The sequence below is a fragment of the Mytilus edulis genome, chromosome 7 (genome assembly GCF_963676685.1).
Source record: "Mytilus edulis chromosome 7, xbMytEdul2.2, whole genome shotgun sequence".
Taxonomy (NCBI): domain Eukaryota; kingdom Metazoa; phylum Mollusca; class Bivalvia; order Mytilida; family Mytilidae; genus Mytilus; species Mytilus edulis.
In genome coordinates this window covers 50,363,522-50,380,875 of record NC_092350.1, presented here as the reverse complement: position 1 = coordinate 50,380,875, position 17,354 = coordinate 50,363,522, and the positions used below count along the sequence as shown (strand labels likewise).

The 17,354-nt window shown below is 31.5% G+C and overlaps 1 protein-coding gene across 1 annotated transcript in view; it reads left to right on the top strand.

Moving 5' to 3' along the window:
* Positions 1 to 16,167, top strand: part of LOC139483187 (neuronal acetylcholine receptor subunit alpha-3-like) — a 43,806-nt gene extending 27,639 nt beyond the window's left edge. The window contains exon 5 of the mRNA XM_071267222.1: positions 14,951 to 16,167. Coding sequence (XP_071123323.1) covers positions 14,951 to 16,167 — 1,217 coding nt within the window. The remainder of the gene's footprint in view (positions 1 to 14,950) is intronic.
* The last annotated feature ends 1,187 nt before the right edge of the window (positions 16,168 to 17,354 follow it).

Here is a 17,354-nt window from a genome sequence, read left to right as displayed (position 1 = left end):
AGTAAATTAGATAAAGGATTACTATCAAAGTTTTTGTACCGGATAAATGTCCGATTAAAAGATAAATGTAATGGAAAAATAAAAACAAAATGAAGAAGGAAACATTTATTTTAAAGTTAGGGATAGTCGAACAAATAAATTTAAGTCGGAAATGTCTGATATTGTCATGGCAAAATTACAAAAAAAACACTAATAGACATATACCTATCTATCAATAGGTGTGAGCAGATCGTGCTTCAAATGGCACATGTTGTGTTGGCACATACCCGGTGATAAGTATAATTCAGTAGGTCTCATTCGAGGAAAAGAGGATAGGACTGTAGTAAAGACAACTTGACAACTTTTTGTATCATTTACAAATAATTAATAATTAAGGCTGTGTCTGCAAATTCCAAAAATGCAAAAGTTAATTTAAGAAATAAAAAATATAGCTTTAGACATTTTAGCTCTTCTTATCAGATACTGTACTTTCAAAATTTTCACTACGATGTCTCAAATACTTGACTATGAATAAAGGCAACAGTAGTATACCGCTGTTCAAAACTCATAAATCCATGGACAAAAACAAAATCGGGGTAACAAACTAAAACCGAGGGAAACGCATTAAATATAAGAGGAGAACAATGACATAACACTAAAATGTAACACACATAGACAAAACCCCACGAGAATAACAAATATAACATATATATATATAACATCAAAACCAAATACGTGAATTTGGGATAGACAAGTACCGTGACACGTCTTATCGCAATGTGAATTTACACTCAAAATTAAGAGAAAACAAACGACACAACGTTATAATGTAATACACACAGAAACGAACTATAATATAACAATGGCCATATTCCTGACTTGGTACAGGGCATTTTTAAAGGAAAAAATGGTGGGTTGAACCTGGTTTTGTGGCATGCCAAACCTCGCACTTTGATGGTTATGGCCATGTGAAATATAACATCAAAATGACAACACAGGACTACAATATAAATAAATTGGAGAACACAATTGACTAAGAATCACACGAACAACAGCCAACAAAAGGCATCAAGTTCAAAATTTTAATACGCCAGAAGTGTATTTTGTCCACACAAGACCTACGTGTGACGCACAGATACAAAAGTTTGAAAGCCGAAACGAGTACAAAGTTGAACAGCATCGAGGACCAAAAGATCAAAAAGGTTGTGCCAAAAACGGCAAGGGTTTTCTGTAAGTTACCAGAAAATCCCTATAATTTAGAATAATTTATACTTTTGCAAACAGTAAATGTTATAAAATGAATATTCAAAAGATGTACATGATAAAACTGAAGTATTAACTAATTACAGGAAACAACTGAAATACATTTACATAACCAGACATTTGAAACACAAAAATAGGCACATCCGAATAAGTTTAAACCTCTACGCCAAAGGACGTCCTATTGGCACATACCCGGTGATAAGTATAATTCAGTAGGTCTCATTCGAGGAAAAGAGGATAGGACTGTAGTAAAGACAATTTGACAACTTTTTGTATCAATTACAAATAATTAATAATTAAGGCTGTGTCTGCAAATTCCAAAAATGCAAAAGTTAATTTAAGAAATAAAAAATATAGCTTTAGACATTTTAGCTCTTCTTATCAGATACTGTATTTTCAAAATTTTCACTACGATGTCTCAAATACTAGAATATGAATAAAGGCAACAGTAGTATTCCGCTGTTCAAAACTCATAAATCCATGGACAAAAACAAAATCGGGGTAACAAACTAAAACCGAGGGAAACGCATTAAATATAAGAGGAGAACAATGACATAACACTAAAATGTAACACACATAGACAAAACCCCACGAGAATAACAAATATAACATATATATATAACATCAAAACCAAATACATGAATTTGGGATAGACAAGTACCGTGACACGTCTTATCGCAATGTGAATTTACACTCAAAAATAAGAGAAAACAAACGACACAACGTTATAATGTAATACACACAGAAACGAACTATAATATAACAATGGCCATATTCCTGACTTGGTACAGGGCATTTTTAAAGGAAAAAATGGTGGGTTGAACCTGGTTTTGTGGCATGCCAAACCTCGCACTTTGATGGTTATGGCCATGTGAAATATAACATCAAAATGACAACACAGGACTACAATATAAATAAATTGAAGAACACAATTGACTAGGAATCACACGAACAACAGCCAACAAAAGGCAACAAGTTCAAAATTTTAATACGCCAGAAGTGTATTTTGACCACACAAGACCTACGTGTGACGCACAGATACAAAAGTTTGAAAGCCGAGACGAGTACAAAGTTGAACAGCATCGAGGACCAAAAGATCAAAAAGGTTGTGCCAAAAACGGCAAGGGTTTTCTGTTAGTTACCAGAAAATCCCTATAATTTAGAATAATTTATACTTTTGCAAACAGTAAATGTTATAAAATAAATATTCAAAAGATGTACATGATAAAACTGAAGTATTAACTAATTACAGGAAACAACTGAAATACATTTACATAACCAGACATTTGAAACACAAAAGTAGACACATCCGAATAAGTTTAAACCTCTACGCCAAGTGACGTCCTATTTGAAACTGTAAAATGACGAAAAAATGACGTCATTTGAATTTGTAAAACAGATCATCAAAAAATGAAAAATGACGTCATATAAGAATGAATAAAATAGAATTAGGATTGATTTAAGATTATATATTTGAACTAAATACTGATATTGCATTTAATAACAAAGCACATTTTAATACTTATTAATATCAAACTAAGGTAGCAATTAACTATATCATAAAACTATGTCCGGTTTGTTTTGAATCTTACTTCAACCGTAAAATATCGTACTGATTACGTTGAACGAAATCAAATCTGATAAATGAAGGCGGTGATTAATTTTCTTTACCATAACACATAAATATAATAGAAAAGACGTCAACACATTTACCAAAATCCGATGAGAATTACAAATATAACATTAAACATTTAAACTAAATACATGAATTTGGGATAGACAAGTACCGTACCACGTCTTATAGTAATGCGAGTTCACACTCGGCAAAACAGTCACAATCGGGAATAAGTCACGTTTGGTAATTAAAATATTAGACGACATTATGACAAAACACAATCTACCATGTGGTAAAAATGTCCTTAGCTAGTTTGGTCATCGACACATCGTATGGATCCACCAAATCGTGATGATGTCCATAAAATTGACGGAGTGTCAATTTTAATCTGTCCTCATAACTTTGTTGGAGCAGTTTCTGCGTAAGTAGCACACTCCTGTATATGAAGTCCGTATAGTGTGAACAAGCACGAGAATAACGTATCAATTGTGATATGTAAACACCATACGAAGGGGCAGAGGGTATGTTACTGCTGAAAATTGGAAAATTGATAATTGGGAAGTTGAAATCGTCCCGTTTATCATAGATTTTCGTGTGAAGTCGTCCATCTACGTCAATATTGAGGAAAATATCAAGGTATGAAGCAGTCCTTCTAGTATCCGTGGTATCCTTAATTTCAAGTTCACTTGGATATATGAGATGTAAGTATTGGCTAAAATATGGGTTATTCAATGATAGAACATCATCAATATATCGGAAAGTAAAATTATAGAATTTCGCAAGGTGCTTTTTCTTTTTGTCTTTTAGAAGGTTCTGAATGAATTCTGCTTCATACGAGTACAAAAACAAATCAGCCAGCAGGGGTGCACAATTAGTACCCATTGGAATACCGACTGTCTGTTGAAATATAAATCCTCCAAACTCAACAAAGATATTGTCGATCAAAAAGTCCAGCATTTTGATAATATCATCTTCAGTATATTTTCTGGGAGATTCAGTGTGATTTTTCACAAAATATGAATTATTGTAACCCAAAACAAGAAATTTGTATCTACGATTTACATTTTTATAGAAAAAGCTCTGTTTTATGAGATGGTGTAGTCGATCTTACAACTGAGCATGGGGAATAGTAGTATATAGCGTAGAAAAATCAAAAGTTTTTATGTTGCTGCAAAATTGCAAATATTGTGATTGAAGGTTAAGCAGTAGATCTTTCGAATTTTTGAGAATCAACATCTGGTTAACACCACTGGTAGAATATATCTCATCACAATATTTTTGAAGCCCATCTTTAACTGTCGAAAGAATAGTAGTCAGTACTTTAGAAAGATGTTTGGTCGAACATTTTGAAGACCCAGCTATGTATCGTTCTTTATATGGAGTTTTGTGTAATTTAGGTATCCAGTACAATGAAGGCAAGTTTTCTTCGTTTTCTTTGATGTTGATACCAAAAGAAAGAAGGACAGATTTATGATTTTGTAAAATTTCGTCCTCGGTAAATGATGTTAAAGAATATGTAGGATTACCAGTAGTTTTATCAATTCCAAGCTCTGTAGTGAGACATTTGTAAAATTACACCATTCAATGTTCGAAATATTTAAATATCAGAGTTATCTTCTTAAATGGACTTTCAATGGATGAAATACATCGGAAAATTATTTGGCAAGGTCAACATATAGAATTAATTTTCAAAGATCTTTTGAATATACGGAATTGATTCAGTTTGAAATCTGATGGGTAATGGTCTATAATGTATAATTAGTGTATACGAGAAGATATCCTTGAAGTGTTTTTAGTTTTAAGTAGGCAGATATCAGAGGTATATTCTACAACCGGTGTCAATCACATGTGGATTACTAACAATTATAAAAATCTACTTCAAAGTCTCCATGCTCAATTAAACACACATTTCTAATTTTGGGTACAAAAATCTTTGTGAAGTTCCCCATGGGTTTATCCAAGAAACACTTCTGACGGTGCCAGAGAGGAACTTTATCGATGATCAAAAGAAAAACATCACTGTCAAGTGTACAGTACGGGGATACTACAAGGTTTAATTTGTTGATCCGAATGATATCTTTAAATAAACAATACACACTTAAAGTAGATTCTTATTTACTAATTGAATTGATATTGATAGTGAGATGCACATCCTAAGCGCAATGCAATAAAGCATTGATAGGTATCTGAGGACAATAAAAATCAATATACTTTGAGAAACTAAATATTTACTATAACTTATTAACTTATTAAGTTAAACTGTGTAGAATTGTAGCCAACGCAATGTTTTTAGATATAGGGAAAGGCTAGCTTCCAACTGTATCAAAAGAGTTATATAATGAGGAAGAAAATTCAATGTGGGAAGATGAACAGTTAGGTGACTCTTCATCCAAACATTAATTTTAACTATTTGGTACTTTTTCACCTTTTATTAGACTCAAAAATTGAAATCTTCTTTTCTCAAAATAACTTATTTTGTTTACAAATCTATAATCTTCATCATTGTTCAATGCATATCTGCATTAGTAAAGCCTAAAATGGCAATTATTTATATTTTTTGTTAAAGTTTGCGTTTCATTTCGTATAAAATTCCCATATTGTCTAAAACTCGTTTCCAGCCATACCTTTCCAACTTTCATTCTTTTTTGTTTGGTATGTTAAACCCCAAAAAATAGCTCAGAATCAAAGATTGAAACGTCTTGTGCACAACTTCATGTCCCAACTCATGAAGCCGTCAGACGAGGGGATTATTTTTTTCGAATTCCTTCAAATCGTTTAAAAAAAAGTCTGGCAATAGGTACTCTGAAGCGACTTTATAAAGCCAACATGACAGAGGCCTAAGTCGTTTTGTCGAAGAAAAAACACAATTGACAAAGGCATCGAGACAAACAAACATTTCAGTATCATATTATTTTATTTAGAATTAATTTTCGTTTTCAGGCGACTGCAATAACACGATTTTTAAAATGCGTAATGGCCATCAGCTATATAACATTGTGCTTGTTATTCCTGTTTACCTCTATTTGTTACACATTGGTATAGAAATAACAACTTTATTGTCTTTTGGTTGATTTACAAAACTCAAATCAAATGTATAGCTAATGGTATTCCTAATTGGTTTTATTTCGGAATTAAAACATATGAATATATTTTAGGGTTTTTAATTATTTTCAAACTTGTATTAAAACAAATAAAGATAATTCCTTTCATTTGATTTACCAACTTGATTAATTTCCAAAACACCACATTAGAATGGATCAAAAAAGGATAGCCTCTTTATATTATCCTATATAAAACATGAAGATTCATATTGCGTCATTATATCAATTATCTGATCTTTCGACTCGAGAAAAATACTAGTAGCAGATTTACGATTCCATTCTATTATTTAAAGAAAGTAATTTCTTTATATCTTTGTCAACTTGATTCAAAATGGGGATTTTCTGGGCCAATTACACAAATCTCACATCATTATAACATGAATTTTGTTAGAAGTCAATAAAAATAGCTTCAGCCTCAAAATAGCTTTTAACATCATAACAATATTGAAAACAGGACATTATGTTTCTTTTGAGTTTTTGATATAAATCTGAGGTCAAATTTCACAATGCAACACATAACCATCTGGAAGGGCACCACCATACTTAATACTAATCAACTACTGTCCACACTAATCTGTGTTCACAGGTAGAATAGAGAATTGAATCAGGCAATGTGTTCTAGGGACAAATAAGCAGAAATTGGTCGACACTGTCGACGTCATATCCTGTTAAATAATTAGTTAGAAAAGGGAGACATTCTTTTAACAACGTACCACATTCAGTTTTTTTTTTTAAGTCAAACCCTTATCAAAACAAAGTTGTAACGATGGTCCGGTATTTGTTACTTCTGCGTACAAGTTAATGGAGATGCGGTTTTGTTAAGATAATATCAAGTTATCAGCAAGTTCTTTACAGTTTCTAACAGTTTAATTAATGGTGTCATGTTTTCCAAAGCGTTAATGGAACATACATTTTTATGACTTTAATGGAAAGATAATTTGACACTTGACCTAAATTGCAATACAACATACCCGACATAGGTCATTAGGGCTGATATTAAATTTGTTAAACGCGTTTAACAGGTGACGTTTTACTAGAACGAACTGTATTACTCAGTTATTACAGAGTCACCCTAAATATCGACAAAAGTGAAAGACCGATGTACGATTATTGATAACGATGAATAAAAATCTTCCTCATCTTCTTTTTCCGCAGCTTCGAAATTTAACCTGTCCACAGCAGAATTTCAAAACCGCTTGTCATATTTACTTAGGATTTCACAATTTCTGGACTACTAGTACTACTGCTGCCTTTATTTATATGGAACGCAACAATTTGTAGGGTAGGGTTTTTTTTTGTTTGTTTGGAGATGTTTCCTAGATGTTTTGATACAGGAGACTTCATATAGAAGATTACCAAGGAAGATGCAAATGGTTTTTAATTTGATATTATTTTCTGCTCTTAAGATTATGTTTTTTTTTAGTTATAAAATTCAAAAAGTTTAAAATATACTCTCTTGAGCAGCATCTATATCAATGATCTGAGAGTGAATCATATCACAGGAATAGTCTACGCTGTGCCATTGAGGAAGGGTTGAACATTAAACAAATTGGCATACAACCTGTCATTTCTGTACATTTAGTTGTAATTTGAAAACATTGTTTTATGTATAAACATATAATAGATAAGTACTACATGTACGTTATAACATTATTACTGACAAATGTATAAATGATCAATCGCCGTACAAGGAAGATATTGTTTAAAAATGTAAGCGATTTAAACTTGACATCTTCCGTTGAATACAAGTAGACAGGTTATGTTCTCTAAACAAGATTTTATTTGACATTATATAAATAACACATAGCTGAGAGAGTGATACAGCAGATTGGTACCTCGAGAAAACATTGTCAACCGCGGCGAAGCCAAGGTTGACAATGCTTTTCGATGGGTATCAATCTGCTCTATCTCCCTCTCAGCTTTGTGTTATTTAATTTATTATACTGAATGTCCTATTATTGTCTTTTACAGATTACTTTTATTGTAAAAAAAGTATTTTCTATGACGTCGCGTACTGTACATAACAACGTCACGGGTATTAGAAAAAAAAAGAAAGTTAGGCAAGATGTTTATTATTTTTATTTTGACAGTCAAATAATAATATCTGAGCCAAAACGTAGAACCCAAGCATTGTATTTAATTACTTGATGTGATTTCAACTCATTGTACTTTTAATTATCGATTTTTGATTGGTATGCACGCGGGGTTAACATTAAAACAAAATTGTCACTCGCTCAGTCATGTGATAGAGCAAATTAACACCCTCGCATTAGCCAATCAAAATCTGGCATTTTAACGTGAAGTATAATAACATTTATTGTATCATTAAATATATTTTCATAAGTGTACAACGAGTCTAACAAAAGTAAGCGCATTATACGATAAAGACAGAATGTTTTGAACGTATATTAAAAAAGGGCTTTAATTCTATTTTTATACATACACTTCAATCTTTTGCACGTAGATAAAGTCTCTATTTTTACAAGCATTATTTCAATTCTATAGAAAACGGACACATTGTGTTTCTTTTTCTTTTCGTCATTTTTTTTTACTATTTAAAGTTGTATGGCGCCATGAAATTTAATAACAAAAGCAATTCATGGACATTCATCTTTATATCAAGCATTCGTTGTATATGAATGTTGGATGTGCCTCATTTTCAGTTCACACTACGCTATTCAAATTATTCGAACATTACTCAAAGTATCAAACGATGTCATGTACTTTCCGACATTTCAACCAAAACTATGACACTATATTGACGTATTTGTCATCAATACAGGACAGTTTATTTTAGTGTGTAATACAAAGGCAAGTGAGTTTTTTAATCAAATATACTTTTATACAAAAATTGTAACAAAGCATGTAGATTGATTAATAGATTTAAAGGATTTTTCAAAATTTATGTATGATGAAGAAGTATAGTCACTTAGAAATGTGTTGATTGCCCAGCTATTTCATGTAAAAGTAAAAGAGAGTAAGCTATGATGATAAAAATATAGTATATCTTCTCATGTGATCTGTATATGTAGAACAAAATAATAAACTAACCTTCTAAAGCTAGTACACCTACATCTTGCTGGTTAAAACTAAGTGCATCACTTTTTTGTACATAACCTCTCGTGATGAGCAGGAAGCAAACAATAAGTCAAAACGAGGAAATAAATAGCCGCTCTTCTGTCAATTGTACATACTTCCGTTTATCATTTAAGTGTTATAAAACTGTACTTTAAAAGTGAACTAAACTTATATGAATGTAACAATACAAAAAGAGGTTTTGCGGTTGTATTCCAGTACAACTAAATGATAATAACTTAATGCATCTGAGTTTGTCTTTCTTAGTTACGTTTAAAAACAGTAATGAAACAGTAATGAATGAATACGTCTAAACGTTAGAAACTATAGTACCATACGGGACCTACTAAAAAAACAATCATTCATCTGAGGTCAACTATGCCTGTTGAAGTTGAAACCTTAGTTTTTTTAAGGATTTATACACTCATCAAAACAGAATAGGTTATGAATCATGACTCTGCCAAACACTAAATGTCTTAAAACAGGGTCTCAAAAAATTACTAAAGTCAGTAAAAACCTGACATAATATATTTTCTAAACCTTGATAACAAGTATAATCAGAAGTATTTTAAATAACAAAACAAAGATGTAGTAGCAATTTCAATGAGGTTATGGTTAGCACACATTTGTTTTTTGGGGGGAAGGGAGGGAGCGGGAGATTTTTCCTTGATCTTGATTCGAACTCGACAATGTAGAAGAAGATTAAATAAATATAAAAATTTTAGACCATTACATTGTAAAATAAATGTTTGTTAAAATACCGAACTGAATGTCATGCTTATATTTGACTTTTGCATACATTACATGTAATACAGTGTAAAACAAAATATCAATCAAATGACAGGAAATGATCTAACCTTGTAAGTAAGTTTTGCTCACATGTGCTCGCCTTATTACAACAAGCGTTTTATACATTGATAAAAATGTTAATTCATCCTCAAGATGGAATTACATAATAAACAACCTATATATCATACAAAACGTCCTGTTTAATTTGTAGAACTGGGTCGTAGCCGTTGTTAGGTCATTCTTATTCCCAAAAGGTTTAACCTGTTCAGTTGTCTGTGCTTTAAATATTTGAAACTGACATGATTCATTAAAACAACAATTTTGACATTATCCGTTGATTAAAAGTAATTCAAAATTAAGGAACATCTCAAGTTGGCAAATTGAATTTTAGAATGATGAAAAAAGTAAAATCACAAAAATACTGAATTCCGAGGAAAATTCAACCGAAAAGTCCCAAATCACTTGACAAAATCAAATGACAAAACACATCAAAAACGAATGTACAACAACTGTTATATTGTTAAAGCCTCTTTTGTAATATCTGCACGTTATTTCATGGTTTGTATACATCCACATGTTTGTAAAAGATCGGCTTTGAACGTTCCAGGTTAAGGATAACCAGAAAAGCATATTAAACATACCAAAATTATAGATGATAAGTGAGTTTTGTTCATTTGTGAAAGATTTAAAAAGATTCATCAATCGCATAATTATAACATGTATAATACATAGGTGTGTTTATCGAAATACATTAAAAAAGCAAATGTATGCAGAAGAATAATGTTGGAATTTAACAATTATCCCCACCACTATCGATCTGCTTTCAACACCAGTATGATAAGGACGTACTTTATTCTGTTGAAGAGAGAGAAATGGAAATGCACACTATTTGTGTTCCATAGAGGAAAGTTATTGTACTTGTATGAGCTTAATGCAAGCCAAACCCAATCAACGACCACATAAACAGAGGAGGGAAACGTGCACGTGAAACTATTAATATTATGTGGATAGGCAAGCTCGATATATTCTACCTAAGCAATTAGGCTAACATAACATATCCTCTTGTTTTGGGTTACTGCTCTGAATTTTTTTTAAAAGCTTTCAACTTTCCACTATTCCAATCTCTAGATAATAGTATGATAGTAATCTCAAGATCAATTGTCGTTCAGGGTCTATGGTGTGCATTAATCTCCTAAAGCGTCTTACAAAGTCACTGATATGATATTGTGTTTGTTAATTACCAATACATAAAAAAGAAGATGTGGTACGATTGCCAATGAGACAACTATCCACAAAAGACCAAAATGACACAGACATTAACAACTATAGGTCACCGTACGGCCTTCAACAATGAGCAAAGCCCATACCGCATAGTCAGCTATAAAAGGCCCCGATAAGACAATGTAAAACAATTTAAACGAGAAAACTAACGGCCTTATTTATGTAAAAAAATAAAATGAACGAAAAACAAATATGTAACACATAAACAAACGACGATCACTGAAATACAGCCTCCTGACGTCGGACAGGCACATTACTGCAGTGTTTGAACTTACAATAGGAAATCACAAAGTATAGCTGAAACCTATAAGGACGAGTTGAAGAAAATATCAAAGAACACAATACGTTTTTAGTGCCCGCAAGTGATTTTGTTATCTTTGTTTATCTGTTTCAGTAATTACCTGCATCATGTACACTCGAAACGAAAAATATTGGAAACTCAAATAAATATCAGATGAAAAGATGCCATAGAAATGTATCGATTAACATTGTTTCTAAAGTTAATGATTGAAATTTTGAAAAGGTCTAATAAAACTGAGCTGAATTTTTGTTCTGAAGTAAACAAATCTAAATTGGTTATTCTAAAGGTTCGTGTATTCTAGCCCCATGTATAATATCAAATCTTCAATTGATACACTTGAAGTGCATTTCCGGTTCAGCTATCAACTAGGAGGTATTGACAGATAGATATCTCAGGAAATGGTAAAACTTGCCTGTTTAACAAAAATGTTTTATATCAGTAAAGTTCAATACATTATCTAAGTTCAACATAAGGTCAATATGTGTTAAAAGTTTCTTTTTACCTTATATAATTTTTAGCTGAAATTTTAATATTTTGATGGCAGTATTGGAAAGGTTCAGTCATGACTATTTATAGCCTTTTTCTTCTTCGCTGTGAATACCACTGTCACTCTAATATAGTTATAATCAATTTAACTATTGTCAGTTTATTGTTTTAATTTTGTATGCCATAACCATTTAATGTAAATGTGTTTGTGCGAATAAAATATTGTCTATTGTGTGCTGTCTTAAACCACTTTGATCTCATAAAACCTTCGGATGCATTTTTTTTTTTAATTATTACTTGACTTTTGTCATTTTCAAAATAATTTTGAAATGAAAAGTGTTCACAGATAGAAGTTATGTCATAATCTTAAATTCTCCATTAAATGGTAAAAGAATAAATGACAAGTTAAAGATAGAATTAAGTCACGAACCTAATGAAAGGTTCTCATTTTATTTACTGAACTTACACAACAAATGACAGTTTTCCATCCTGTGATGGCATTGATTAATTAATTATTTTTTAATAATTCTAATCATATGATTCAATGAAAAATAATTTAAAAAATCTTCATTCTGATAGAAAATTGTTACGTCCAATACGCCGTTGTAATATAATACCATAGTTTTACTTAATATAAACATCAATAATTATTCTGTTTACCTAAGTTGCAAGAACCGAGTTTAACTGTATATATTCAATTGATTCAAGTATAATTAAAGATATTTCACAAAGACTTTTCATTTAGGAATCTAGAGAAGAACGTGGACAATGATTAGTAAGTATCTTATATAAAGTTAAATATCATGATGAATAAATTGATTAATTGATACAAATTAGTTATAAACTTAATATGTTAAGAAGTTTCTACTACTATCTTTATATTAAATACATATAGTTGTTTTTATTGAAATAATTAATTTATACATACTTTAGAATAAAAAGTACGTACCACAAATTCTTTGCAGTGTTCGATTGTTTTATTGAGTTTCCTAGTGAGCAACCAAATGAAAGTTTTCATTTTGATGTCCGGTGATGTTAGATATACAATTGACGTTACAATTGCAAAAGTGACGTTACTCACGTACTCCCTGTGTTTTAATGGAATTGGAACTTGGCTTTTTTAACAAACGAAAAACGAGCGGTATATTGAGACTAGTATTTGATATACGCCAATGTTAAAACTTTTATAAAAATCTTTAACAAATTTTAAAACAATTTGAAGGTTCGTTCTGGAAAGTGGTTACCGGAAAACGGTTGGATAGATTTATGTCATCTTAGAACTCGTAAATAGAAAAATAGAATAAACAAGAATGTGTCCAAAGTACACGGATGCCCCATCCGCACTATCATTTTCTATGTTCAGTGGACTGTGAAAATGGGGTAAAATCTCTAATTTGGCATTAAAATTAGAAAGATCATATCATAAGGAACATGTGTACTAAGTTTCAAGTTTATTGGACTTCAACTTCATCAAAAACTACTTCGACCAAAAACTTTAACCTGAAGCGGGACGAACGGACGGACAGACGAACGAACGAATAGACGGACGCACAGACCTGAAAACATAATGCTCATAAATGGGGCATAAAAATACAGAACTGCAAGGAAAAGTGAAAACGAGATGTCCAATAACAAATTGCAAATCAAAGACTCATATACATCAAACGAATGAGAAACAATTTTCATATTCCCCAATTATGTACAGGAATTTTCTCATGTAAAAACGAGTTGATCACACCTGGTTTATATATACCTAGCTAAACCTCTCACTATAAACTAATAACTATTGTATATAGATGATTTGCACATGACACGTTAGTTTATTTTGCACACTGCTTGCACTTTCTACTTGCTTTGAATCATTGAATCAGAGAGTTCACGACAATATTAAACTAATTGATTTTCGGACTGAAGGTAATACTCATAGATATTTTATTATAGATAATTTTTCAATGAAAAAGAAACCGTAACTATCATATCCCCTGTACAGTTAAACGTAAGTGAATATCTGATTCAAATGATATGGAAGGTGAGTCATCGTTAAGAGGGAAAACTCATTGAATCTAGAGATCAACATTGATTTAGCAACAATTATCAAAGTTGTACACTAAATTCTAAAAGATGATTTAGCTGATGCTATGGCACTGTCTACATCTTATTCGTATTCCAATATTTAAAAAAACCAGAGTACTTCCTCAATATGCTGATGTGCCTGTTCTAAGTCAGAACCAACAACATTGTTATTGTAGGTTATATTGTCCCCTGTGGTTGATGTATCATTTAAGATGTCCGACTTCTGCTTTCTTTCACTTGGAATACTCATTTCTAAATTTGAAACGAATCGGTACTTTTATTTGCCATACCTTTATGATGTTGACTTAAATCAATATTATGAAACAGGAGAGAAAATAAATAATTGAAATGTTATTAGAACATGTAGAAATGAATTACATTTAAACTAACATTTCTTCTAGCTATTAATTTCGAAATGTGGTTGAATTGTTTGTATTAACCTCAAATTAACAATTATTGATCAATAGATTAATAATCCTGGGATTAATAAAACGCAGAATCTCTTTAATTTTGAAAATCATAGCCTATGATTGACTTATTTTTGTGTGATATCTCTACTGTCCCTCGATAGTATGCATATTTTTGGGATAGCCTTTCATGCTGGAACTATTTTTTTCTGCTTTATTAATTTCACATTTTTTATTTATTTAAATACATCTTGCGAAGTACTGTGTAAATATTAATAAGGGTACACTATAACTGCTCCTTGTATGAAAAGTCACGTGATTGTATTCAGAGAATCAATATTACAAAACATTCATTGGGTTTTTTAATGATCTTATCATTTACGTAATTATTAAGTTATTTACTTATTTTATATGTCAATACGTTATTTAAATAAATGCACTAAAACATTAGAGTATTTATTTTTTTTAATTAAAAACTGTAGTTCATGTTTACCTGATATAAACATGGGAGAACTCCTAATATATACATAGATATCAATCATGTAGTACTACCTAATTTTTCTTTCTTTCATATTTTTAGATAGAAATCTTTTTAGCATTTCGTCTGTTCTGGCCTATTGTTATACAGTCATTGGAGCAAACACAGTTTCAGACGTTAATACCCTGCATACTGACTTACTGAAAGGGTACAACAAAGATATAAGACCTCCAATAGACCAGTCCACCACACTAGTAAATGCATCATTTAGTTTAGTCAGCATCAGAGATTTTGACGAGGTGAGCGGGAAATTTTCCGTTACTGGCGTATTTATTGGTGTATGGTTAGACGACAGACTATCATGGAATCCAATAGACTACAACATGACGTTTACTACAACCATTCCACAAGATAAAATATGGAAACCAACAGTATTTCTAGCAAATGTGATTGATTCTTTGAAAAGTATTGGACACGAATTTGTATCGATCCGACTATATTACTACGGATTAGCAGTATGGACGCCCCCTGAAGTAATCGAAACGTCCTGTCAAGTGGATGTCACTTACTTCCCGTACGATCAACAGACATGTAAACTTCAGTTTGTATCATACGGTTCTCTGGCTACAGAGGTTCTTTTGAATTCTGCAATGAATGAAGCAATTACACCATATTACACTGAACATGGAACGTGGGATTTGGAGAAAACAGCGACTTCAAGTTACGCCTTTAGTTCTGGTTCTATATTTGAAGTTCATATCACAATTAATAGACGTCCGCTGTTTTTCTTGGTAAATTTAATTTTTCCAGTTATCTTCTTAACATTGCTTAACTCATTCGTTTTTCTGCTTCCTGCAGAATCAGGGGAGAGGATATCATATGCTATTACTGTGTTACTTGCTTTAGCGGTATTCATGACAATGGTTTCTAATTATTTGCCAAAAACATCTCAAACAATGGCAAGACTTTGTTATTTTCTAATTGGAGATTTAGTTCTTAGTTCCGTTATATGTATTCTCACAATTTTTCAACTGAGGATATTCTACAAAAGCGACCAGAAGTACCCTGTTCCACTTTTTCTGAGAAACATTGTAACGATTTTCAAATGCCAAAAAAGGATTCTTCATGTTCATCCAAAAATATCAGAAGGCGATGCAGACAACCATAAAATGAATCAGGAAATGGGCAAACAATGTGATTCAAATAATCAAGATGTCACTTGGAGAGATATTGCTAAGTTCTTTGACGTTGTCAGTTTGTTTGGAAGTCTGTTATTTCAGATTGTCATGTTAATTGTATTTTTCTGTGTTATTTCGTGATATGGTTACTTTGATGAGGCTATGTTTAAACCTAGTCATCTCGTCTTTTATCAGTGTTCCACGAGATATATCCTAAAATTCAAGAATTTATGGATAATTAAATATTCATACGGAATTGCCTTATATTCACTATCTAATGGACCGACCATTTAAACATATTTCCTAGCAGGGTATTGCATCGAACTGCCTTTTCTCGTTTGAATTGTTTGACATTTGTAATTTCAATGCCCTTTATAGTTGACTATGCGGTATGGGCGTTGCTAATTTTTTTATGGCCGTACGGTAATCTATTGTTGACATTTCCATATGGATGTATAATGATGTATATTTCAAATAACATTACATTGTGTAACGGGATCAATTTGTCAGAATATATTCACATTTCAAGGTTACTTTAACTACTGTTTTATTGGTATTTATATCGATTTGGAAGCAAACTAAATGATATTGTTACAATGTATATACATATACACATTCATATATCTTAAATCTATCTATTCCTGTATTATGGCATTGCCTATGTCATATTTTCACTGACTGTTTATGACGTCTTTACAATAAATCCATTTGATGTTGGATGTGAACTGATTGAATATTTAGTCTTAGATGTCTTAAGATGTTATGAATAAGCTGTCAGTAACTGCGAGTCCTTTTAGAACTACTTATTTTTGTTGTTCGGATGTACAAGTACACGGCCACGTCCATTCTGTGTTTTGTTTGGTGTATTTCTAGTTGTATCCATCTGATGAGTTAATCCTTTTTTTAACTGATTTTTATAGTTCGTTCTTATGTTGTACTGTTACACCACTGACCCAGGAAATGGGGATACTTGTTTTGCGTATTTTTAAAAAAAATTTTTTTACAACAATAAGGCCGTTAGTTTTCTTTTTTTTATTGTTTTACATCAATTTTGTCATTTCGAAGCTTTTTATAGCTGAATATGCGGTATAGTCTTTCTAAGTTTTGGAGGCCGTACGTTGATCTATTGTTGTTAATTTATATGCCATTTAGTCTCTTGTGAAAAGTTGTCTGATTGGCAATCATACCACATCTTCTTTTTAAGATATACAAATTGTAATTATATTTTGTTGATCTAACGAACAATATAACATCAACAAGAAAACCATCGAATCAGAAGCACTGCTGGTTATTATACTTACCACAATTTTGAAAACAAAACCTTCAAA